A 24,966-nucleotide genomic window follows, 5' to 3' on the forward strand; every position below is an offset into this window, starting at 1 on the left:
TCAAAATACATAGTATAAATTTGCAGCATCACTCTTCCACTCACTGCACAGCTGACTTGCAATTACTTGAACACTCATTCAAAGCTGGAGACAGGAAAAGTGAATACCAGATACTGTTCCCATTAGATTCTTGAGCAGGAAGTTGCTGTGAAAGCTAATTTTGTATATTTTTTTCCCTGTGGCCTAGGTTCTTCTGCCTTTAAAAATTATTGCATCAAAAAAAATCACAATTTGCTTCATCTGGGGGCTTCTAAGTCTCCACGCACCCAGGTGCTACATTAAACATGTCGTGTATTTATTCCTGTCCCCTTGACTCTCCCTGTTTTCCATAAACACTGTGCACTCTCCCAGTCCTGATGCTGGTTTGGATGCTGACTCACTAAGCATTGACGGTTTTGGTTTCATCATGCAGCTGACACACACTTATAAACAAATTCACAAACGGGCATGTTCTTCCCCACAGTCTCTGCACTTTTAAACATTTGGTATGCCAGGTGCCAATTCCCTTTAATTTGCTACACAAAGAACTCATTTCTCTCCATACCTTAAAACAATCTATTTTTTTTTTAAATGTGTTTCCTTTTTTTAAAAAATCAAGTTGCTCAGCAGCAGCAATGAAAATGGAAACGTGTGCGTGTTAGAGGTGTTGTAGGTGTGGGGCAGCTTTGGGCCCTTTTTCTGCTTGTACAACAGGAGTTCAGAAAGGTGAAACCTCACAGTGAGGGTCCAGTGATAACACAAAACTGGGGCAGCTCTCCCCAGAGTGCCCTGCCAGAGCCTGCACCCTGCTTGGGAAATCACAGCCTGTGAGAATATAGGGCAGCTGCTAAGGCAGAGCTGTGGCTGTAGCTCCACTCATTTGACTTCCCTTCCATTCCCGTTCATCCCTTGATTTTTTGGGTGCCTAAAAGCTGTAATGCAGAATCTGCTCCTGATTCTGCCACTGGCTCACTGGGAGGTTTTAGTTAAGTCACTTTTAAATGCCTCATTTTCCTTATTTGTAAAATACAGGTAAAGATTTTCAGTGTTGTTTTTTAAATGCTGAAACCAGTGATGGAAAAGCATTCCAGAAGGGCTTGTAGTTATTACCAAAAATCCAAGATAATGCTGTTGTGATGCTGATTACTTTCATGCTCTAACTCTTCTTGAACAAAGGGTTTCCGTTGCATGAAAATACTATTACTGTACTTTGAAAATCTGAGAATATGAAGAAAGAGAGTTGAAGAACATGCCAGTAGGAAGAAAACATTAATTATAAAACAACTGCTATCCAGGAGCTGAGCTCTCAGCAGGCATTCAGTAAAATAATGTTCTTATTAATAACAGTGGTAAGCCAAACATAAATAAGTTGTTTAGCATTGAGTTTGATTGTTCTTTTAGGTGTCTGACTCAGTATCATCATCAAAACAAGAGAGTCACCAGCGATGATATCTTTTTTACATAATTAACTTAGGGCAGCAGGGAGTAATTTATTTAGGCAAATTTTAATTATTGGAAGTCTAGCAAATAAGCATTCTCAACAGTAGCTTCAACAGAGGACTTTTTATTGTTCACCTAACTCTTACACAGTGCTTACTTTTTGGAGGAAACACTCACTTCTAATACTGATGGAGATGTTATTTACCAATCACTTTAATATTTCACTTTTTGCACAGAAAGCTAAAAGGGCAGTTTAGAAAGTTCGTCTGTGGGGCTCTTACAGCACCTAGAATATCTTTGACCCTTTTTCTAATGCAGTTGAGTAACAAAACACAACTATTGCATACTAAAGGAAAATACAAAATCATGATTTTAAAGATGTTGGCAGATGACCCAAAGTCTGGGCAGATTTTAAAGGAGATGCAGTCTCTAGGGTAACATAGTATTTTGGTCCTACACTCAAAAGTAGATCAAACTTCTATGTCAATATTCTGTAACTCATTCTGGACTCTGATATTGTTACTGACACCAGCCAATGCCTCCTGAATGCTACAAGTCTTAAATTGTGCATAGGAAATACACTAAATTAATTGAAAAATTTCTGTACATCATATTAAATTAGAGGCTCTGAGAACAGCTCAGCATTGCCCAGCTTCTACTTGCATGTTAGTGTTTCCATGCATTTGGGAATGTCTTGTACAGCCAAACTTGTGCTTGAGCAGGACGTCCATGGTTAGAGGAGTTGCGGTGGAAGGGGCCATGTGTCTGCTCCTTGGGCTGGAGAAGTTTTCTTTCACCTGGACTCCACTGGTTCCAGGGGGTGGGGAGACACTTAAACTCTCTCTGCAGTGAAATCTGGGTCAGCAAATAGCAAGGTCAACTGCTTGTGAGAGCAGACCCCTCCTGGGGAAGCTCTGTTGGTGTTGTATCATAAGCTGTTACCCTTTGTGTTATTTTTTGTTTCCATGGCTGCCTGTAGTGGCAAGGGTCAGTCCAGATGTCCAGACACTTCTACCCCTCTCTGGGGCCATTGTCACAGCCTGTTTTGGGCAACCTTGTCTTGCTGTTTCCTGATGCTTCCATGCCAACCGTCAGCAGTGGAGCCCATTTCTGTTCTCAGCAGCCAGGGCAGAACCTTTCTAGGGTCTTTCAATGGTGCAAAATTTTCATCTTTTGAAAATGCCAAACAAGCCCATCTCAAAAGAAGGCTAAGCATGAAAAGGCACTTCACTGTTTTGCAGATAGCAGGTTTGTGCCTTGTATTGACAAGGGGTCTGTTGAGGCTTTTTCTCCGCTTGCCCTGAGTGCCCTGAGCTAAACCTTATGTCATACAATTCAGGGAGCTGAACCTAGAGCCAGGGAAAGAAGGGATCAGGTACATGTCTGGGAGTATGGTCATGTTATTGTCTGACAACAGAGGTTACCTTGTCGATCTGCTCAGTCTGGAGAACAAGCTGCTTCCAAGTGGTTGCTCTTGTGTCTCTTCATTATCCTCCAAAATCCGAGGACCTGGGGCTTGCAGTGTCTCAGAGATGACAGCCACGGCTTTCCAAACACAAGCACCCACTGGAGCTTCCCCTGGCTACTCTGCATTCCCCAATAGGTCAGTGGCATGCTCTGAATATCCCAAGTGGATTATCCTGTGTCATGTTTATCGGGGTTGCCCTGGGCTGCTCGTATGTTTTGGATTGTTTGTGCCGCACATGACATGCGGGCAGGTTTTCATTTTGGTGAAAGGTGATCCCAGGGAAGGAAAATGTATTATGTTGGCAGGCCAAGAGCGATGATGGCCCAGAGGCAAAGTCACTGCAGTCAGGGATTATTTAATTAATATGGTTGTTCTGTGCTCTGGCCAGGCCCCTAGGACAGGTTTCAGGGTGAGGGAGGCTGTGTGCATGGCAGGTGATGGCTCTGATCTGTCACCGCCTGGCTCCGCGACCCCGCCATGCTCCCCAGGAACCCACAGGGTCAGGCTGCAGCCTGTCTGCTGTGCAGCTCACCTAGAATTGCAAATCCTGCAAAAATCAGAGCTGGGTGGTCATTCTCCCCCTTTTATAAGGCCAGTTGTGGGATTTGAGCTGTGTGATGGGTGCTGAGCCCAGCTCTTTGGAGAGCTGGGAAGGGAGTTTGTCACGGGCGCAGTCCCAGGATCTCCCTGTGGCTCTGCACTCCCTCCTTCTCCTGGCCCAGCTCTTTGTCTGGCTCATTGCAGTGGTTGTTAACTGCAACCAGAACTAATCCATCTCCCTTTCTTTCCCTGCTTCAAACACTTCTGTCTTGTGTTGGAGCTTTGAATGGACTGAGGAAAAAAAAAAGAAAAAAGCAACTGTCTGAAATGAAAGAAGAGTGCAGATGAGATGAGCACAGACAGAAGGAAAATGTTTTTGAAAAGGGAATGGGTGGGAGGAGGAGAAACACCGTAGGCTTTTAATAAGTAGTTTAGTTTTATTCTTGTGCTGTGTTTGTTTCATGTTTCCTAGCTCAGATTGAAGGGATTACAGGCTGTGCAGATTTTATGTTCAGGTCCCACTCACGCAACCGAATTTTATGTATTTCAATAGACGACAGTTTCCTTCCTTCCTTTCTTTCTTTCTTCCTTCTCCTCCTGGGGAAGCAGACTGATTTATTTTCACTGCGCTCTCACAGACCTGTCCTGCTCCCCAGCTTTGAGAAAAGTCAGAGTGATACTGTCCCGTTCTGTCTGCAGTTTCATTTCACAACTTCTTTCTTACTCTTGCAATTTCCTTTGAAGCTCAGCCATGAAAAATTGATTGGTTCATATTATTAGTAATCACAACTCTCCAGATTGCTCAAGAAGGAACTTCAGTGGTGTAACACTTAGCCTGAGATGTCACAGGAGCTAAGCCTCAAAGTGGGTCTCAGCTTTTGGCCTTCTGTTAGAAAAAGATTTGTGGGTGCTGTATCTCATGTGAAATGAAGCACCTTTTAACACCTCTGAATTTTCTAACTCTGCCTTTTGACTTCCGAGTCTCCCATGCTCAAAAATCTGCTTTTAGAGTTGTTTGCATCTACCAGTAAAAATGTGTTCTTTTTAGAATAAAATCAGCTAGGAATTTCCAAAGAGTATGCATATTTAAATAAAATATCTGGACTATGTTCTCACACCTGACAAACATAGTGAGACCCAGGCTGTGTGGTGAGACCTGTGGCACTTCTCAGGGCTGTAGCTATAGATAGGTTGCATCAGCTCTCTCCTACAGAGACCTGGTGTTTAAACAAGAGACTCTCAGCTGAACCTGAACACAGCCCAGAGTTCTGTGTCACTGACCCATTCAGTGTAGGTCAGAAACAATAATCTTGTAGATAGCTTTAATTAATCAAACCTTGAAAGAACCCAGAAAGCTCGTCTTAAGAGATGCTATGTCAGAGGTTTCCTTGCCGTATTTCAGTGTATGTGACAAGTCCCATCCTCAGGTGTGTCATGATAGTCACTTTACACTAAATGGAAGAACAACCCCTGTAATGAAGTCCTGCTTCATGTCTTGCTATTCTGAGGCATTAAACAGAGTTGACCATCTTCCTTATTTGTTCATTTATTTGAACTTATTTGTTCAGTGGCTAAGCAGGTGAGGGACTTTTTGTCTCTGGAAAGAACCTTATGAATAGGTGATCACAGAGTGCTCTTGCTGCCACTGACTCACACTGGCTTTAGGTTGTGAGACACCCCTTGTCTCAGAGTTGCCCCTGGTTTAGACCTGAGAACAGAATTTTTCATGGAGGAGAAAATTAGGTTCACTGGCTTCTAGCACAACTGGCATGGGCACGAGGTTTTTGAATTACTGTAACTTCACATGTGTTCTTCTGGTTTTTAATATACTAAACCTCATGGGCTGGTTGCTTGCATGACGTATCACACATTTGTGTAACCTGAACTCATACTGCTCTTGGGCAAGTGATAACTTGCCTGGTTGATTTTTACATCGTGATTCTCCATTCAAGTAAAACTCCTCTGCATGTTGCTTCTTAAGAGTACCCTGCTCATGTATTTAAATTTTCTTTTTCTGTCAACGTATCTTTGTGGATTGTCCAACATCGTGTGTGTTATTAGTTTATGGACATTTCTGGTTTATGTGGCTCAAAAGGTGGATGAGGCTTTTGGAAATGCATCCATCTTCAATTTCTCTGAGCTAGAACTTTCCCTTTGCTTTCTTTTGGAACAGTTCCTGTGCATATGTTGTCTGTCTGTAATGCTATCAGTAGATACTGTCCATTTGAGAACATTACACTTCGTTCCCTCCCAAAGACACATCACACTTTTGTGCCAAGTTTCCAGTAAGCTGCAGCCAATACTCTGGTTTTTAACACTGAAATCCAAAAGGTAGCAGCACTAAGAGGAGGTGGCAGGCTCCTCTGTGTTGTTTCTGCAGACATATCCAGGTGTTCCAGCCCATATGAGATTCACTTCTCTGTGTGCTCGTTGTTACTACTGGGACTGAGAGCCAGGGTCTGGGCTTTGGCTGGTGGGTTTTGTGCCAGAAATGGATTTGGGGGTAACTTTGTTTTTACAAATGGGCTTATGTCTTACAGCAAAGAAAAATTCCAGTTAATTGTAGAGAAGAGCTGTAAATAGCAGTGGCCTGGTAATTGCTCTACCAACTTAGATGAAAGTATTACTTAGTGATTAAATGTCAACAGGTTTCATAAACAGCAAATGTCTTTAAGTTGACATAAAGAAGGCCTCTCTGGAGGTCACTGTAAATACCAGATTTATTGTGCCTCAACGGAGAATGTGCTGAAACAGAAAAGGGAAATGTCACTGTAGATTTTGAGAGTGCTTCAGTAAACCAGAAAGGTTATCGGTGCCCACAGTAAAAAAGTTTTTAACTCCTTGAGCTAGCTGTTGGCAAACCATACTTAAAACCTGGTAATCTGTTAACAAAATGTTCATTTTGCAGGTCAGACTACGATGACTGGAGACCAGCCCTCGCCAGCTTGCTTCAACCTATCCCGTTTCCCAAGGAGTGAGTTTGCACTGTCTTAGTATTTACTGGCTTGTTCTTGTTGCTGTTTTTTCTATGGTGAAATATACGTCAAGTAAAGAGTGATGGTAACAGGAGCTTTGTGCCTCTAGTATTGATTTAGAAACTGAAGTTGATTTTGGCTGATGCAGAGGGATGTGAAGACCTCCCCATCTTCAACTTCCTTCCCCATTTCTCTCAGATGATCCTGAAAAGAAATATGGTTAGCTAGAGACAGGCAGACAGGAAGGGAAGGAAAGCTGGTGAGGAGGAGAGAGCAAAGTGAGAGATTTAGTGGAGGAGGATGCTTCACTGGCGTCACAGAGACTCCTGTCATTTGTATTTTGCATTAAATGAAGGAGCTGCCCCACGGATCAGCCGAGCTCCCTCGGAAACCTATTAATGAACAGTGGTGTTTATGAAGTGCAGACCTCCACGGACAAAAATTACAACCTGTAATTGTACAATTTGCTGGCTTATCACATCCCCTAATGACCTGATGTCTTGAATCACAGAGGTCTAATCCTCCATACCAAGTTACCTGGGCTACAGTGAGAGCTTGGAGATAGGTAACAGAGACATCATTACCGAAGTCAAATGTGAGCCTTGGGGGAGCTGTAAACCATACCATGATGCAAGGCACTTCACAAAATGACCATTAATTGCTTTACTGATGTATGATGCTAATTAGTTGTGACCATACCCTAATTGCATTGCAATTAAAGAATACACCTGGTTCTTGGAGGTAGGCAAAACTCTGTAATTATATGATGGTGTTGTTAGTCTTTTACTTTCTTCTGACCCAAAGCTCCTACTGACATTAGTCAGAGCCTTGTCTAAGACAGACTCAAGAAAAGCTACAAGATTTGTTCCAAGTAATTTTCTCCCCTAGGTTAATGAAAGAGGCTTTATCTGATTTTTTGAAACTTTTTTTTTGTCTTATGTCCTGCAGTTGCTTAGCAAGTCTTTTTATTATCTGGAAAGAACTGAAAAGTGCTTGTTTGGTTTTTTGGGCTTTTTTTTTTTTTTCCCCTCTCTCCTTTTTCTGCGATCCTCATACTCTTCTGTTTTCTGTTTTAAATTTCAGGGCTCTCGCGCATGAGAAATTCACAAAGTAAGTTTCTGGGGCTCCTTTGTTTTATTGAATAAATACTTGTAATAGTCAATAATAGCAATGATGCATTATTCAGTATTGTGTCTCTAGTGGCTTTTATCTGTGAAGGGCTGTAGGCATGTTCTGTTAGCAATAAAAAGTTTTCTTTGTAATTTATTGTGCTAGCAGGAGCCCAAGGACTAAAGCCACTGGGTGCTGATAGAATTTACAAAGGAGTTTGTCAATGCACATCTCTGAAACATTTTCTAAGCTATGTGAACAGACACTGTCCTTGGTAATCATTTTTAGGCATCATATTTCCCTCCTGTGGAAGGAGTTTAACTTGTTTCTCTCTAAAGTGCATTAATATATATAATTTTAGGTGTTATTCAAAAGAAATGTGACACTTGTGCAAATACTGCAACAAGCAACTGCTTATTCTTGTCCTTCTTACTCTTATTTTTTCAGGGAGCTGAAATATGTGATTCAAAGATTTGCAGAAGACCCGAGGCAAGAAGTGAGTTTGCTGGCAGTTTACACAGAGTGTTAGTTGGAGGGATTGCAGCTGCACTTGTTCAGATCCCTCCTTAAGTAGCTTGTTCTAAAACACGGTGTGGTTTCACTCTGCCTAAGTCTCTTAAGGAGTCGTGGCCACTCAGGGTGGTTTATGTGTAAGGTTTATTTGTTGTCACCTCCTTGTCTGGCATAGTTGATGTCCTTGTCCTGCAGTAAACTGCAACCAGCAAGGTTTTCCCCCTCTGTGGGATCACTCAGAGCTTTTCATCTTCCATACAAAAAAAATGGAAGCAAAATCCATGGATCCACACAGCTTACAAAATACCCGGTCTGCTGTAGCTGTGTTTCAGCCACGTTGTGTGCAAATGACCGTAATTGTGATGAATTGGCAGCAGAAAGGGGTGGGAGGTGTGTTGCTGGGCTGGGAGTGTTGCTGCAGCCTCGTGGTGGCTGCTGCCTCGGAGCTGCACTCAGAGCCTGCTCAGCATCATCAGCTTTGGCTGAGTCAGAGGGAACCTCTCATCCACAGTGACTCTTGCTTTTGGCATAAAGGCAAGAAAGCTCCCTCAAACTGTGGGTGAAGCTGTATCATCAGTGCCCAGAACTCCTCATTTTTATGGGTTTAGCTCTTGTGAGCAGTAGTTACCCTTGTCAGAAAAGACCTTGTCCTGGAATGGCACCAGGATTTCATCTGTCACTAGTGTTCTGTGCCCAAAGGAAAGAATTTGCCTCCCACACACGCACCTCAAAAATTGAAATGGAACTTCTGTTTCTTCAAGTGAAGAAAAAAAAAAAAAAGAAAAGGAAAAAATAAAGCTTAATTATGACTTCTCTATTAAATTGTGGGACTAAATATAGTAGTCTCTACAGTGGGCCAAATTTAGACTAATGGTTGCTCACTAGTGCCAGTTCTCCAGTGCAGCTTCCGTGTTATGTATCCCTGTTGAGTTTTCCCTGTGGATTTCCTTCACCCCGACTCTGGTCAAATTTTATTAGAGGAAGAGTAATAAGAATTGTTAATGACTGGTATGAGCAAGCCATAAGCCACCACCACATTTGGTATGCGGATCACATCAGATGTATAAACACACATACTGGGAGGGCAGGGGGAAAATGACAGAAGCTGAGACATTTGTGGGGGTTTTTTTGGTGGGTTTTTTTTTTTTCCAGGTGAAAGGAGCTGTTCTAGACTAGAGCCATTTCTTCTTTGATTTGTGTAAAGGGAATGAAAAGGGCCATGCAATAAGGGAGGATGCAGCTTGCCTCTTGGTTAGACTGAAAAAATGGATTCTGGGAGTGGAGACTGGCCTGCAGCTCCTTAGATTGGAATATTAACCATGAAATTTCCAGCAGTCCCTGGCTTTGCAGTTACTTTTGGCCCGGTGTGGGAGATGCTGGTGGTTATTGGCAGGAGCTGTAACCTTCCCAATGTGTTCACTTCTTGGCAGGTCCACTCGTGTTTGCTGAGTGTGAGGGCTGGCAAGGACGGCTGGTTCCAGCTCTACAGCCCTGGGGGAGTGGCCTGTGATGATGATGGAGAGCTCTTTGCCAGTATGGTACGTGTCTGCAGTGATGTGAGTTCAGAAACTTCTTCCTTGTAGCTAATGCCTAGTTGGCAGTAACAAGATTTACTTGTTTCTGTCAAAAAATAAATTATCGAAATCACGATTTTGTTAACCATGAGTGTTCACCAAAAAATCCAGATCTTTCTGCCACCAAATGCATCGACCTCCCTTGCAAGTCACAGTTTGGTTAGCACATTACTGTTCTCTTTTTGAATCTGGTTTTCTCACTGGTAGAGTAATATACAAACCATGCTTGTGTGTATGTATGTATTTCTGTATTTATAAAGATGTGTCTTTGTCTGTCTGTATAAAAAACCCTCTCAGGGAACATGGAATACTGGGAGACAGACTGTTCTGTACATCCACACCTATGGTTTACATTTATAGGCTGCCTTGGAATTTAAAACCAACAGTTGCATTGGCTTAAAGGATGGATGGATAGGTATAAAAAGGTGTTATCAGTGTCTCTGCCCAGTTACATTGTTGTGAAGAGGTGTAATTAGAAACCAGCATTCCATTTCCAGTTGTTATTTCTTTTGTAACTCTGAGAAGGGCTAGACAGAAAATAACAGGTTTTAATCAGTGATGTGATTCAAGCACTGTCTTCCTGTGCAACCTGGGTCAAGCCACGTAGATCTCTCTCTGTATTAATTCTCCTTATACCAAGTAAGATGGAAATTATAATACTGGATTTCCCTGGTAAGGGGGAAAACATTTGTTGAAGTTGGCTCTGGGTACACAGGGAAGTGACTTTCTACTCTTTGTGCATCTCCCACATGCTGAACATTTTGGGACATAGAGAACATAGATGTCTGTCTCTACCCTTAAATTCAGACAGATCAGATACCTCTGAAACTGGTAATGGAAGAAGAGTGTTTACAAAAGGTTTCACCCCTCTTCACTGTTCATCTGTCTTTTATCTTTGAAAAGAAAATTTCTTCAGAACTGTATCATTTCTCCTGAGAGCTGTTGTGGTTCAAGATATTTATGAGCATCAGGAGATGGCTTGCATGAGAAAGCACAATGCTAACACACATTAATATGCAGTACTCTGTGCCCTTTGCAAGGATGTTGATAAATACTTAAAGAGCTGCTAACGACTAACCATAAAGTTGGAAAAACACCCTGTTCGGAGATGCACCTAATGTTACTTTACTGTCAGTGTCAGTATTTTCCACTGCTCAAGAAAACCTCTAAAAAAACTTAATGAAAACTGCATGAAATTAAATCCCTTTTGGCTTGGAGTTTCACATTTTTTGAAGGCCACCTGAGCTGATAGATGCTTAAGGAAAATAAGATTTTCTGTTTTTCTAAAGAGCTTGCTGGTAATGAAGCCATGATTCACATAGAATTGACCTCATCATGGCATGGTTGTGGTATTTTCAGCAGTATTGAACATTGTGCAGGCAATGCCATGAGCCGGGGGGGGCACAGAATGCATTTACAAGGTCATTGTGGAGTAGTGCTGATGTTGAGTCCACATAATGGAACTCTTCCTGCCTAGGCTGTTGGAAAATGCAAATTCTCATGTGGTGTTCTGCAGCACATGGTCAATCAGCCATCTGGGCTATGAAATAAGACTTCCTTCTAGGAACCCAGACTTCCCTGCATTTAATCTCTAAGGCTTTTACATTGGAGATAATATGACCAACTTCTGTTCTGACAAGAGACATGCTTGATTTGCACAAGTGGCTTTGCATTTCTGCCATAGGTGTTACTATGTGATATCACACGCTGCTTTCTGGAGCTTGCAGAGTCTGCAGAACAGTTTTGTCAGCTCAAGGATTCGAAGGAGCGTCCCTCAGGGGATGTTCTTAGCAGTTCTTTCCTTTCAGGGAAAACGGAGCAAAAGAGAGAGCAGGATAGTGGCCCAAGAGCATGAAAACCCGTGAAGTCATCTCTGACTTAGTGCTCAGGAGTGCCAGATTTTCTTAAAGCAGTCCTTCCTTCCCCAGTCAGGTCCTGTCTGTTCATCCTGAACAGGTGATTTGTCTGTCACCACCCCTTAACCAAGGCCAGCAGATTGCCAGCAGCAAACTGCCTTTTACCTACACCCCCAGCCCACACAGCCCCTGCTCCCCAGCTGGCATTTCCAGAGAAACCCAAGCGCAAACAGATGCAAAAGCAAAATCCCCGGTGGTTCCCCCGGGGATGGGTTCATCAGGTTACTGGGAATGGGGGCAATTGCACAGCTGCTCTGATGTTTCCTGGGGAGCCTCTATCAGGCTGTCAGCTGGGCTCCTTTATGGAGAAAACCTTCCCACTCCCTCGGATCTCACTGGGCATCGCCTTCTTAGAAAAGTCGCTTCCATTCAGCAGTAAAGCTGTTGAGACTCTGTAACCCTAACTGTAAAGAGAGCCTTCATTCCTTTAGGTTTACTGCAAATACTTAACACTTTTTGACTGCTTAACAATATCCCTTCCAGCAGTCTGTGTGTTTCTTAGGCCTACACCCCTGATTTTACCTCTGTTTCTCAAATAGGTGCATATTTTGATGGGATCCTGCTATAAAACAAAGAAGTTCCTGCTTTCACTAGCTGAAAATAAATTGGGACCTTGCATGCTGCTGGCTTTGAGGGGTAACCAGACGATGGTCGAGGTAAGCCCTAAAATCATGTGGTCATAGAGGTTTAGGAGCAGTGTTCAGGTTCACGCTGCTTTCCCAGAACTGGCTCTAGCAGGGGTCAGGTTTGTGTTATATCGAACACCAGCAGTGGGTGGTTGTGTTTCTCTGAGTTAAGGGGAAAAGAATATTGTTGTTGTGTAGATATGAGTGTGAATTAAATGAAAGGTGGGTGCATGACTTTTTGGAGAAAGAGATTGTTTGCTGTAATGCAGCTAGAGAGATTGGGATGGGAAATGAATGGCCATGGAGGTGTAGGCTGTGGTGAGAGATCACAGTTCACAACCACAAGGCTTTTCCATTATGAAATGCCTGATTCTTGTTTTGCTACCTGCAAAATGAGCAGTGTACAGGAAGGGTCTTTATAAAGCCTTATTTACTTACATTAATACACATTTTTTTATGCTTATGATTTGTTATTTTTGTTGTGCTAATAGTTTATACTTATTTTTCTGGGTTTCTTAGGAGAAGTTTTTTGATAAATGTCATTGTCAGCAGAAAGAGAGCAGATAAATAGATGGACGGAGTTACAGTTTTTCATTGACTTAGATCTGTGCATGCTAATTTAGTCCAGTAAATAAAGGAGCATGCTGCATGCATTTGAATATCATGTTGCTGGATTTTTTTTTCTTCATTAAAAATAATTGAAATTGTGGAGGGAATAAAAGCTTTGCATTTTAATTGCAATGGCATGATACATAGCTGAAAAGGAAAGGCAGCGTGGAGGGGCAGCCTGTGTCTTAAATCTGTGTGACCCACTGGAATCATCCCTTGGGATCTGCCCTGCTCCTGGCAGTCCCTTCCCCAGGGTGAGCTGGGTGTGTTCCCAGTGAGGTGGGGGATGTCCTGGCCACAGCAGTGAGCTCCCAGCGTCTTCTCGTGGAGCCTCTCTGCCCTTGACCCATCCTGCCTCGTGGGCTGGGTACACCTCACACGTGTTCTGCTTGCACAGAAACCCCAGGACTCCGAGATGGAAAATCCAGCCCTTAAGGAGCTGCTTGGCTCTGCTGCTGCTGGTGTGCAGTGTCCCAGCTCTGCCCATGCCCAGCCCATGGACCTGGGAAATGCTGGATCAATTGTACCTGTTCTGGAGAGGGCTGTGGCGTGGAGCCATCTCCCAGGCCTGATGCAAGTAATTGCACCTCTCAGTCAGAAGGAATGAGCACTAATGGAAGGACAGGATAGACAGACTGGCTTTTGGAGATTACACTTCATTCTTTACAAATAAAAAATTAAATTCGTGTGTTGGAAGGGCCATAAATATTGCTATGATGCCCTCTAATCTAACCTCCATAATGCATGCTCTAAAAACTTACCTCGGAATTTAAACCACCATGCCCAGTGTAATTAGGATATTTGAAAGAACTGGAATGAAAGCCCTGCACTGACCACTCTCCTTTTGTTCTGCTGCTAGATTTTGTGTTTGATGCTGGAATACAACATCATTGACAATAATGACACCCAGCTCCAGATCATCTCCACCCTGGAAAGCACAGACGTGGGAAAGAGAATGTATGAACAGCTGTGTGAGAGGCAGAGGGAGTTAAAGGAGCTGGTATGTCACCCTGCACACATTGCCATAGCACATTGGGCCCTGTGCTCTCCACAAATGGAGGTACAAAAGAAAGACAAGCGGGGTGTGAAATTCCCAATTTACAACAGGATGGGAGCAGTCCTCAAAGGATTTCACTGTGCATATATATACTGTGTGATATTTACTGATGTGACTAATCCCATACTATGTTTATGAATGATATTCAATAACCTGCTTAGAATCTGTGTGAAGGAATAAAGGTGAAACCCTGCTGTCTCAAGATCTTACAAGTCAGCTTGTCAAATTCTGCCACCTTTTGACATATGAGTAGCAAATGGTTCTGGTGCTGGCCAGTATTTCTGAATGCTCTGGCATTCCCAGCATTTCACTGAGATGGCCTTTAGGTCTAGTTCTTAGAGCTAGAGCCTACAGAAAAAAATTCTTCCTAATTTTAAAGAGAGGATTATCTCTACTATTATTATTATGTACAGATTTAAAATGAACCTGCTCGCATTAGCGCTTTTTTCACCTATGCAAACATACCCACAAACTTCCTCTTCCCTCTTTCACGTTTATATTTGTCTTTAACCCCTGCTCCCAGCCTGAAAAGTAGATGCTTTTTTTGAAGTCAAGCAAGTGATTTTATCAGCTGCGCAGTCCTAACCCCTTTGCTCACTTTGCCCAGCACTTTAAAGCTGTTTCCTTTAAAGTGGAAGTAGCCAAATGCTGGCAGGCTGAAGCAGACAAATGGCACGAAGACCCACTTAGCTGTGGTTAGTGGGTGTCCCTTGGGGAGCAGCAGGCACACTCAGTGCAGGGAAGGCAGGGCTGAGGTGGAAGGGCTGGCAGGAAGCTTTGAAATGGGTGTAGGGTTTGCCCTAGTGAGGAGCTTGCTGTACTTCAGTGAGTCTGAAATGCAGAATGGCAGCTTGTTTGACCAAAATATCTTTTCTTTTACAGCAAAGAAAAGGTGGCCCCACAAGGTTAACACTGCCATCCAAGTCCACAGTAAGTTAATCATGTCAATAGAAAAGCAAGCTTTGTCTTTCCATATTTAAACGCTTGATTTATGTTTGCCATGTGGCATGGTGGTTTTGGGCAGTTGAGTGGGGAGCCATTCCACTTGCTCTGTCAACACAACTGGAGTTTACACAACTGAGGGCACATTTCTGCTCTTGGGTCTGTGCAGCGGTTTCCAGCACCAGCAGCAGGCTGTCACATTTACAGTGCTGCTCAGATCTGGAGTGGCAGCTCTGGGGGACAGGGTTTTGCATTACAAAGGCAAACTTCACAATGTCCAGTTCTGGATGTTAGTCATGGACATCTCAAAGAGATCCAGCACTTAAGCCTGGTGCAAACCCAGACTAACTTCACTGAGGCCAGGTAATGGTGCTGAGCACAGCTGGGACCTGGACTTTGTGGTTAAATCTTCACCATGTTTAAAGACCCATCTTCAGCGCTTGCTGTGACACTGGAACCTTTGTGTCTCATGAGGATACACACGCAAAGGACATTTTTGCCCTAATGTTTGGACAAATTTTTCCCAGGGTGTGTGAAGCAACACTGCCACAAGAGCCCAGCTGCTTGCCAAACAAACAGAAACTGCTCTGTGTGGTTCTCTGTTACTGTAAACAAGTGGAGCCGTTGTGCAACTCACTCTGGTTACCGGTATCAGTGACACCACACACTTCCAGGCTGGGCATCCACAATCTCTCTTACCCATGTCCTGTCTGTTTGCAGGATGCAGACCTGGCCCGCCTGCTAAGCTCGGGATCTTTCGGGAACCTGGAAAACCTCAGCCTGGCCTTTACCAATGTGACAAGTGCTTGTGCTGAGCACCTCATCAAACTGCCTTCACTCAAGCAGCTGAACCTGTGGTCAACTCAGGTGAGTGCTCTGCAGCCTGAGACTCAGAGCAGGAACCAGTGCTGACTAATTCCGAAATTCCGCACTACGTCAGCACAAGAGGAGTGTGTGAAGAGGCCTGCTTAGATGACTTTGTCTTCCTGCTATTTTTACAGGGCCTTCCTGTGGTTTAGCTCATCTTGGCAGCTGATTTTTTTTCTCTTCGCTCCTTTTTTTTTTTCCCTCCAATTTTTAGTTTTTGTTTTATTTTTAATTATAAAAGTGTTGCTGCTATCTTGGGTTGAATGTTCCAGTTGGGCATGGTTGCTGCTGTGTACTGAGATGAACCTGTGCTGCTGTTCATCTGGGAAATACTTCTGCTTTCCACCCAGTTAGGATGAAAAAATTAGGCTGTGCAGCTCATACGGTCAAGCAAAGCAGAGAGTCTGTGCAGTTTAGGCAGTGAATTGCTTGAAAGCTGATCACCCCAACAGCAACAAAAAGAAACTCAGATAATGAATAAGTAGAAGGAAATTATAATGAGAATGTGATTATTTGTAAGCAAAAAAAAAGACCCAAGTTAACTGAACAAATTATTCTGCTGTTAAATGAAGGAACTTTGAAAATTAGATTTTCCTTCTATGTTTCTCTGCTCGTTTTGCTCTCTGAGGTCCTCCAGTGAAAAAGTTTCCCCATTTTCTGTTAGCATCTACTTGTAGTGCTCTCTGAAAGTATGATGATTGTCAGTGCAACCACAAAAAGCAGCATTTTTTTAACCAAAATGTCATGTAAATATTTTTTTTGTTTTCCTAACTACTTTGTATCCCAGAAATACCCTTTTTTTTTTGTATGTGGAATATGAAGTAGGAACTGATTGCTCACTTGTTTTAAGGCTGTTTGTATCTCTTCCAGATTTGTCTTAACAGTGTAACTTCTGCATTTGAAAAACTTTGATGCTTCTTGTTCAAAATGAGTTTGATCTCACTGAACAAAGAGCCTACTTTTTGTGTGGGGTTTCTTTTTATTAAAAAAGGGGAGAAAAAAGGGTTTGGATTCCATTTTATTTTGCGATATCCTGGTTTCCATTAATCTAGAATTTAGAAACAGCAGAAACCAAGTGGGTCAATAGAACAATTACCAATAATAGTGCATTGTTCTTGAGACTAAAATAGCTAATTAATACCACTTGCACTGTGCTTTTTTTGTGTGATGTGGTTGGGAACTGGCTGAGGCTGCCATAACCATCGTGTATAGCCTGGGTGGGAGCCCGCTTGTACAAAGTCCAGCCTTCAAAGGCACCACTCTCATTAAGTAATGGCCTGTGGTTAAGTGCACACAAGTCGCTTAATTTCTCTGTTCCCCGCCTGCGAGGCAGGGATAAAACCCTTTGCTTTCTCTGCTGTCATTGGCGATGGCGACAAGGGATGGGAGCGTGGCTTTGAGGGCTGGGTCAAACCCCGTTTCTAAACCCTATTTCTGTGGCTCTGCCTGCACTGAGGTTCTTTCCCCAGGTGTGGGTACCTGCACTGAGGTTCTGGCACCAGGTGTGGGTGCCTGCAGTGGGGTTCTTGCCCCATGTGGGTGCCAGGTGTGACCCAGCTGTGCTTGCTCCCCACAGTTCGGCGACGCGGGGCTGCGGCTCCTGTCCGAGCACCTCACCATGCTGCAAGTGCTCAACCTGTGCGAGACGCCGGTGACGGACGCCGGGCTGCTGGCACTGAGCTGTGAGTGACAAAGAGGGGCTTGTGTGGGACACTGTTGGTGGGTTCTGAGGAATTCCTGTGGGTTCTGGCAGGAGATGGATCTCTCAGTGCTACAGCGCTGCTTCTGCAGGGATTTAGGACAGGCTGTGGCTGTGTTTAGGTTTAATGTTCCCTCCTCCCTGCCCAGTCCTGTCCAGCTGTGGGATGGTGACCTGAGCCTGATGGCACTAGGTGGCCTTGTGTGGGTTTTGTCCTCCTGAGCCATACTCTAGATCTTGCCTCTGGCATCACTGATGGCACCTGTCCCTACCTCACGTGGTGACCTGTTGCCCAGAGACTTCCCAGATTTCTTCCTATGGGTATTGTCTCTGGGTGAGACCTGCCATTGTGGTGCAGGAGGGGAAGATTGCAAAACCACCTGGCAGCTTCTCAGTCAGTTCAGCAACTGTGCAGCAGGTTCCATGCTCCTCCTGGCATTTTTTATACCTTTGTTTTTGGGGAGGTGAAACTCTCCCTGTTCTTAGTTTAAACAAGGCAAGGCAGGCAGAGGGAGTCATCCAGGATTCCCTGAACACTGAGAGCTGCTGGACGTGCGGGAATGGAACTGCCTCCTGCACCCAGCAGTGCATTACAGACCTCACTGCTGGGTTTGGAGGGCTACTTTAATAGGCTTGATCCTATGCAGACGTGCCAGACAGCTCAGTAGTTATGGCTCATCTTAGGAAACTATTCTAGTAAGTACTGGAGCCTAAAATGGGAATGGGGGGAGGAGAGGGAGGACTGCCAGATCAGCATGGCCCCTGCGAGCACCACGCAGAGCACTGAGAACGGGCACTATTCAGAATAATGTGCAGGAAACCGATTATGAGAAGTTGACTGAACTCCTTTGAAGTCAGCAGTCTTAAGCATATGCTTAATAGCCCTTCCTAAATAGGGACTTTTTCCTGGATGAGGGCCCAAACAGCTGTTTATCCATTTGTATTTCTATATTTTATGCTATTCAGCTTTTTCCTGGGAGTGCTGCACATAGTCATGTCTTGTTTATGCTTTGGCCTACTGTAAGCATGATATTTTAAGAAAATGCAGCATGATCATAAGTATCTGTGTTTTCTCTTTCAGCCATGAAGAGCCTGTGTAGTTTAAATATGAACAGCACCAAACTTTCAGCAGATACCTACGAAGATCTCAAGGTATTTGTGAATTGCATCTTCTAAAGATGAGAAGTAGCTGTAGCAACAGCATGGTGGTGATGCCTAGGGCAGGGAGAGCTGATCCTGTGGAGTGGGTAGCATGAAAGTTATCTGAAGAGGGTGAAGTGGATTATTTTGTGGATGTAATGACTGAAAGCAGCATTGGGAGGTTGCTGGCTTTGATGGACCCAGGAAACATTTAATACACTGAATGGAGAAGCATGAGATAGAATCAGCAGCTCAATCTTTTTGCCTGTGCTATCAACAGTAAAGGCTGTATCAGTAAAAGTTTCATAAATAGAAGCATATTGGTTGTTTCTGACGAGGATACAGGGACAGGTACAATCTAGTGCACACCATATCCTATACTGTTAACAGGACCAAAAGTAACTTGGGTGAACAGTGTCATGAAGCTTTGATTTGGAATGCAAAGGGAGAACTGAAAGCATTGAGGAAGATGCAAATTTATCTCAACACCTCTAGGACTGGAATTGGGTTCTGAGCAGAAACTGCATCTGCACAGATGCCCAGTTCTGAAATTTGACATGTAATGTCTGGTTTTACTGTGAGTTTATAACCGCTTAGGCAAAATGTTGTAAAGAACCCGGATGTAGCCCCAGGTGGTTTCAAAGCTTGCCTGAGATGTGTTGGCTTTCATGACTTCACGTGGACTTTGGCTTCGTTCTGTTGGTGTGTGAGTCGCATCTCCCAAAATCTTACCGCAGAGATCCAAGGACTCAAGATGAAACTTGACATTTGTTGTCTTGGATGTTGAAACAGATTGGGCCATGTTTACTTAAAAGGTCACAACCTTGGGTTGAGTTTGGAACTTGAAGCAAGTCCTGTAACTGCTCTGCTTTCAAAATTCACTGCAAGCGTCTATCTTTGGTTCTGGCTGTTGGAGCCAGGGCTCCCCCGGGGACTCAGCTGCAATGCTGCTTGCATGGAGTTTTCAAGATCAGCTTTTAAAAACTTGTGTCACAATTGTATATGCAAAGAACTCCTTGGAATTAACAGCTGGCTTGCAGATGGGTTCACACAATGGAGCTTGTATCAGGCCCCAGGCATTTACAGACAATCAAGGTCAGTGCTGTAATTGGCCTAGGGCTCTGAAATCACATCTATTGAAAGGCTCCTCCAGTCCCACCCCTGCTTCTGAGCCCCTTTGCCACTCACTTCTTGCTGAAACTCACCTTTTCCTAACGAGTTCCCTCTGCTCTGGTGTGGCAGTAATAGGCCTTAGCAGCCACACAAGGAAGTGACTTGCCAGGGCAAACAGCAAAACAGCCTGTGAGCAAAGGCCTGGTGATTGCAGAGAATTCAAAAAGCTGCAAAAGCAGACAGGCATCACTTTTTCCCCTTTCACCTCTTCCACTGAGATTTATCTTGGTGGCCATTTTTTTAGGGCTGTGTATGTATTCAAAGGCAGTAGCTTCTCTCCCTGGGGCGCGTGGTTGTAGGTTTGTTAAGAGCAGCTCAGACATCTAAGGACATATTTTTGATACAAATCTTCCCTTCTTCTCACCTTGGTCTGCAAGAGCATTTGGGGCACAAGCCAGTGATGACATTTCCTCTCAGCTCCATCCCCCACCCCACTAAACACGCTTGCACACACACAGACACCCACATATGTACCAGGCAGGCTGAACCAGACAATAAATAAACACCCACTACTGAAGTCATTATTGCCTAACTGAAAAATTATTTGCTGGCAGTGTCTGTAGGATTATGAATAGCTCTTATCAAAATATGCGTGCACATAAATCAAGGAGTGAGGTAATAATGACTCCTAGAAACTTCCAAGTCCTCAATTATGCCCTGGCCTAATTAAACGTGTTTATTTGTTTTGAGAGAATTAGCTGTGTAATTATGGTCAGGGAGCGTGGAAAGGAGATCGGCGAGTAGGAACAGCCCAAAGAGCCAGGCCCCATCTGCCTCATGTGGGGTGATTCAGGAAGGATATGGCCAAAAGCAGCAGAGCTGTTGGAGGGGAGACCACAAAGACACCAAAAGTTGCTGATGCTCCACAAGTTGTTTTAGTACGTGGAGTGTGGAGGCTGAAGGAGGAACGTGTCTCTCTCTGCTGCAGTTTGAGTCCACTGCCTTCATGGCCAAAGTTGGACAGACACGTTTTGCTGAGCATTTGCATAAAAAATGAAGATCAGGGTCTGATCTGGACCTGGTGCATGGGTTTTAGAGCAGGTGGGACTTGGTGTGTCTGTAAGGGCTCAGCATGGTGTTACTTGGCCCCACCCGCCTGCCCCAGCTCGCTGCTGAACTCGGCACTGAGCCCAGGGTGTCACACCTCTTCCTGCAGTTGGTGGTTGACAGATCAATCCTCCCAGTTTGCTGGGAGGTGCTTTGTCCCTTTCTGCAGCCCTCCTCCAGATCTGGACACCACCTCTGAATTGAGTAAGTCCGGGGATTGTTGCCACACAGGAGCTCCCGGGCCAGAAAGCTGTGTCTGCCCTTTGCCTCTCCTGGGCTGCCTGTCACCCTCACCACCCGTGGGCCTCTGTGCTTTCCTTGCCAAGGGGAGGTGCTCTCATCCTCTTTTGGGAGCCCACATTCAAAATACAAGCACGATCTTCAGACCTGCACAGGTCTCAGGCTTGCTGTCACACAAAAAGTCACAGGACGCAAAGTTTTTTTGGCCTTTACCTACCCTGGGCAGCCAATCATCAACACCAACGACAGCGGGGCAAGGTGTTCTCCTTTCCCAGGAAGTTCTCTCACCTCCCACTTCTCTGTTCCTCCTCCAGATTTGGATACCACTGCTCTGCTGGATAAGCGCAGGGAATGATCCCACACAAGAGATTGGATAGGGACTTTTTACCTGAGCCCTGAGCACATTGTTAATTCTGGCCTTTCCTCCCCTCACAGGCTAAACTCCCCAACCTGAAGGAGGTGGACGTCCGCTACACCGAAGCCTGGTGAACCCTCCCTGCCTCCCACTCTTCTCTTTTGCTTCTTGCGAGAAGGAAAAGATTTTTAAAACAGACAGATCGAAACAAACCAGAAAATAACTTTTGGCCAATTCCTGTAGAGCAGTGAGTCTGGGGACTTGGTGGCAGGAGTTGTGGTTGTGGGGTAGCAGAGTGGAGTTGTGTGTGTTGGGAGGACGGGGCAAGCCTGGACCCCATCGGATCCTTTCAGCTTTGTGATTTCAGAATCAACATAATTTAAATTGAAAAGGAAGGAAACAAACAAACAAAAAAAGGACTTTGTAGCAGCAAGAGGATTATAAAGAGGAAAAAATCACCTTTGTGGATTTTATTTGCATTTGTGTTTTATGCCGTGTGGAGAAAAAAAAAAATATTTCTTTGTCCTTACTTACCTGAGTTTCCTTGGCTGGCACCCAGCCAGCCAGAACTCCTGTTTCACCAGTTTTGCTCCAGAAAATCAAACTTCAAAAATCTCAAGAGAAGAAAACCAAAACCAATATGATTTTCACCTCCCCCCATGTCCTTGCAGTTGTTATGCAAAATAATTTTGTTGTACATAAGATTTACATAATGCACCTATTTAAGAAAATGGTTCACAAATAACAGGTCTGGGACCTGTCTTTTATTTATGAATTGGTAATTCTTTTACCCTTTTTTTGCGTATAGTACTGTATAAACTAGTTTGCTGTCTTGTTGTTATTATTATTTTTTTTAAGGAAATGTCCTCCTCAAAGAATTGCCTTTTAGTAATGCAAACTGTATTATACTCCCTCTTTGTCAACATTCATCGTGTTGTCTTTTTGATTTCAAGATGCCTCAAATGTTATCAAATAGGAAGGAAAATCTTTATCAAGGGGGACGTGGTTGTTGGGGGAGGGAGTGCAGGGATTAATAAAAGTCACAATTCCTTCCAAAGTCTGAAAACTTTTCTTTAGTCTTTTAAGCCATGTCAGGTTTCAACACGGGAGACGGGGAAGAGACGTTTATTTTGCCAACGGGGTGTTTGCAAACTGTAGATTTTACCAGTTGCCTCCGATGTTTTCTGTTTACGTCCGATATTTCAAAAAGAGAAAAAAAAAAAAGCTCTCCCTCCACTTTGTGCATCAGCTTTTTCTGGGTTTTTCTTTTTTCCCCCCATTCCCTCCCCTGTCCTGTGCCCCCCCGCCCCTGCCCTATTCTGTGCACGCATTGTTCTGCATGTTCCTCTGGGGAGACTGAGGAAATCGCGGTGTTGCTGATCCGATAGCTCTGACCTGTCTGTAAATGTGACTTGCTACATTTTTCAAATTCCACAGTTGCTTAGAAGAATGATTTTTTAAAAATCCTGGTTTCTTTTATAACTATGCTGTTGACTTTTTTTTTTTTCATAATGAGCCTTCATTGTACAGAGCTGCTTATTTAAAAAAACAAAACAAAAACAAAACAAAAAAGTTTTTTCTTCTGTTTAACACTTTTATTTTATTCTTCAGCACCTCAAAGTTTCACATACAGCCAATGTAATTTTTTATATAAATATATATATATATTTAATCTTATTCAATGGAAAGCCAAGCTTTTTTGTTCAAGTTTTTTTTTGTTGTTTTCTTTTTTAAAGTTTGTTGCTATGTAGACAACCCCATCCCAAATGATGTTGTTTTTCTCTTTTTTCTTTCTTTTTTTTTTTTTTAATAATGAAATAGAAATTGAGTCTTAACTCATGTAGTGTGTCAGGGTTTTTTTTTTTTCCCCCTTCAAATCCCAGACTGTATGAAGATGCAGTATGGGAAGGAAGAAGAAGAAGAAAAAAAAAAAAGAAGAAAAAATATGCCAACATTTTCCTTAGCACTGTTGCTTTTACCAATGGTTTACTACTACTGTTCTGTAGCTGTGTACAAAGAGATGTGAAATAATTTCAGGCAAAAATAAACTGTAAGTGAATATCTTTTAGCTGCGTGCTTTGTGTTTTCTTTGAAGGAGGCTTTGGCTGGCTGGTGATGTGGGGATGCTGTGGGTGGTGCAGACTCCAGAGCAGGGGGCCCAGCAGGCAGCCAGGCTGTTTCCACCACTCTCAGGCTTGAGGAACCACCTAGAAGGAGAAGGAGGAGGAAAAAGAGGAGGACAGTTGAGTTTTGTGTGTCCTGTTTTTGCATCCCTCCCCAAGCCTGTTTTCTGCACTGTCCCCAATCCTCAAAATGCTGAAGGAGTCCTTGCAGTGGCCGTCAAGAGTTGCATTAGTGAGGGGGTTTTTGCACTGGTTGCCTGATGTAGGCAGTGGGGGAAGCACTGGGGCATCTCCAGGCTCGAGAGGGTTTTCTGTTACATTAAGGTGTATTTTAGGGCAGCCTCCAAAATCAGGGGTGTGCTGTGTTTGCGTTCTCCAGCTGTTTTGATGGAGCCCTGCAGGGTGTGGGCTGGACGCCAGCAGGAGACTCAGCTGGAGCTCCACGACTCTGCCTCCATTGTCTGCACAGCTACTGAACTTCTTCAGCTTCCAAACCAATGGGCCCCACTTGAATCCCAATTCCTGCAGGTGTTCTGAGCGCTGCCTTCATCACCTGTGTTACCTGGCTCCTGTACTCTCACCTCTGTCTGTATTTTTGTTCCGTTCCACAAAACAGACTTCAGGACATGGAGAAACACGAGGGTTTGCACTGCGCTTCCAGCCAAGCTGAGAAGTGCTCACAGGATGGCCCTTGATGAAGAGAATAACCTGACTTGTTTTTCCTTCACTGAACCCAGACAGCTGTAGCTGAGTCTGTTGGGCTTTTTGGGTGCTTCCCCTTGATCAGTCACCACTGCATATGGGCTGTCCTGCCCTGGCAACAGCAAGGACTTCACGAAACCTTTCTGGACCCAGAAGAGCCAGAAATATTCCTGGGATGTTGTATGAGGGACTGAGAAATCGCCCAAGGAAGGAGAGCTTTAGGCCTTGGTGAGATTGAGGCAAATGTTGGATTCAGCTTCTCTTCCTGCTGTGGACAATGATCCTTCCCTGAGCTCCCCAGGCTCTGCCTTTGGGGCAACTGGTGACAGCGTTGGAGTTCTGCAGCCTCATCTGGATTATCAGCAGTGGGAGAAGCCTGGACATCCACAGAGCTTTGCTGAGATGCTGCATGGGTGACTTGGAGTGAGCAGGGAGCGGGCGTGGTGTGAGATCCCCCTTCAACACCTGCCCTGGTCCTGCCTTCTGCAGCAGCCTCCAAGAAACTCCTCCTTTGTGCTCCCTCCCTGCTCCAAGGCTTCTGAAACAGCAGAATTTCCCCTTGCCATGGCAGCAGGCTGAGCACCGTGAGATTGGAGGTGGTCAGTGTGGAGTTAAGTAAAATTGTCCTCCAGGGTCTGTCTAACATGGCTGGAGCCATCACTGTGCCAGGACAGCTGCCTTTGGCCTCAGGCCTGTGGCAATTACAGAGCAGCGTCTCAGGATTGTGTCTGAGTGAGGATCTCCTGTTGGTGACACGAGGTGGGGATTAGACGTGCTGTTAATAGAGATGCTGTGTCTGAGCTTGCGCTCCGGTTTTCCTGAGCTTTTTGTACCAGGGCGCTGGGCCTTGCTGCTGGCTGGTGGTTTCCCC

The 24,966-nt window shown here is 44.2% G+C and overlaps 1 protein-coding gene across 2 annotated transcripts in view; it reads left to right on the forward strand.

Moving 5' to 3' along the window:
• The window catches only part of CMIP (c-Maf inducing protein), a 129,754-nt gene extending 106,416 nt beyond the window's left edge, over positions 1 to 23,338 (forward strand). Inside the window, exons 11-22 of one of the 2 annotated variants that reach the window (XM_066194671.1) lie at positions 6,336 to 6,401; positions 7,486 to 7,512; positions 7,960 to 8,008; positions 9,456 to 9,563; positions 12,055 to 12,171; positions 13,610 to 13,750; positions 14,690 to 14,737; positions 15,470 to 15,616; positions 17,193 to 17,298; positions 18,397 to 18,467; positions 20,813 to 20,879; positions 21,351 to 23,338. In XM_066194671.1, coding sequence (XP_066050768.1) covers positions 6,336 to 6,401; positions 7,486 to 7,512; positions 7,960 to 8,008; positions 9,456 to 9,563; positions 12,055 to 12,171; positions 13,610 to 13,750; positions 14,690 to 14,737; positions 15,470 to 15,616; positions 17,193 to 17,298; positions 18,397 to 18,467; positions 20,813 to 20,879; positions 21,351 to 21,355 — 952 coding nt within the window. In that variant the 3' untranslated portion in view covers positions 21,356 to 23,338. The remainder of the gene's footprint in view (positions 1 to 6,335; positions 6,402 to 7,485; positions 7,513 to 7,959; positions 8,009 to 9,455; positions 9,564 to 12,054; positions 12,172 to 13,609; positions 13,751 to 14,689; positions 14,738 to 15,469; positions 15,617 to 17,192; positions 17,299 to 18,396; positions 18,468 to 20,812; positions 20,880 to 21,350) is intronic. The other variant, XM_066194672.1, reaches the window with a different exon arrangement.
• Positions 23,339 to 24,966: the final 1,628 nt, after the last annotated feature.

This window comes from Chamaea fasciata, unplaced genomic scaffold (assembly GCF_029207755.1).
Source record: "Chamaea fasciata isolate MVZ Bird 193981 ecotype frontalis unplaced genomic scaffold, bChaFas1.0.hap1 SCAF_12, whole genome shotgun sequence".
NCBI classification, from domain to species: domain Eukaryota; kingdom Metazoa; phylum Chordata; class Aves; order Passeriformes; family Sylviidae; genus Chamaea; species Chamaea fasciata.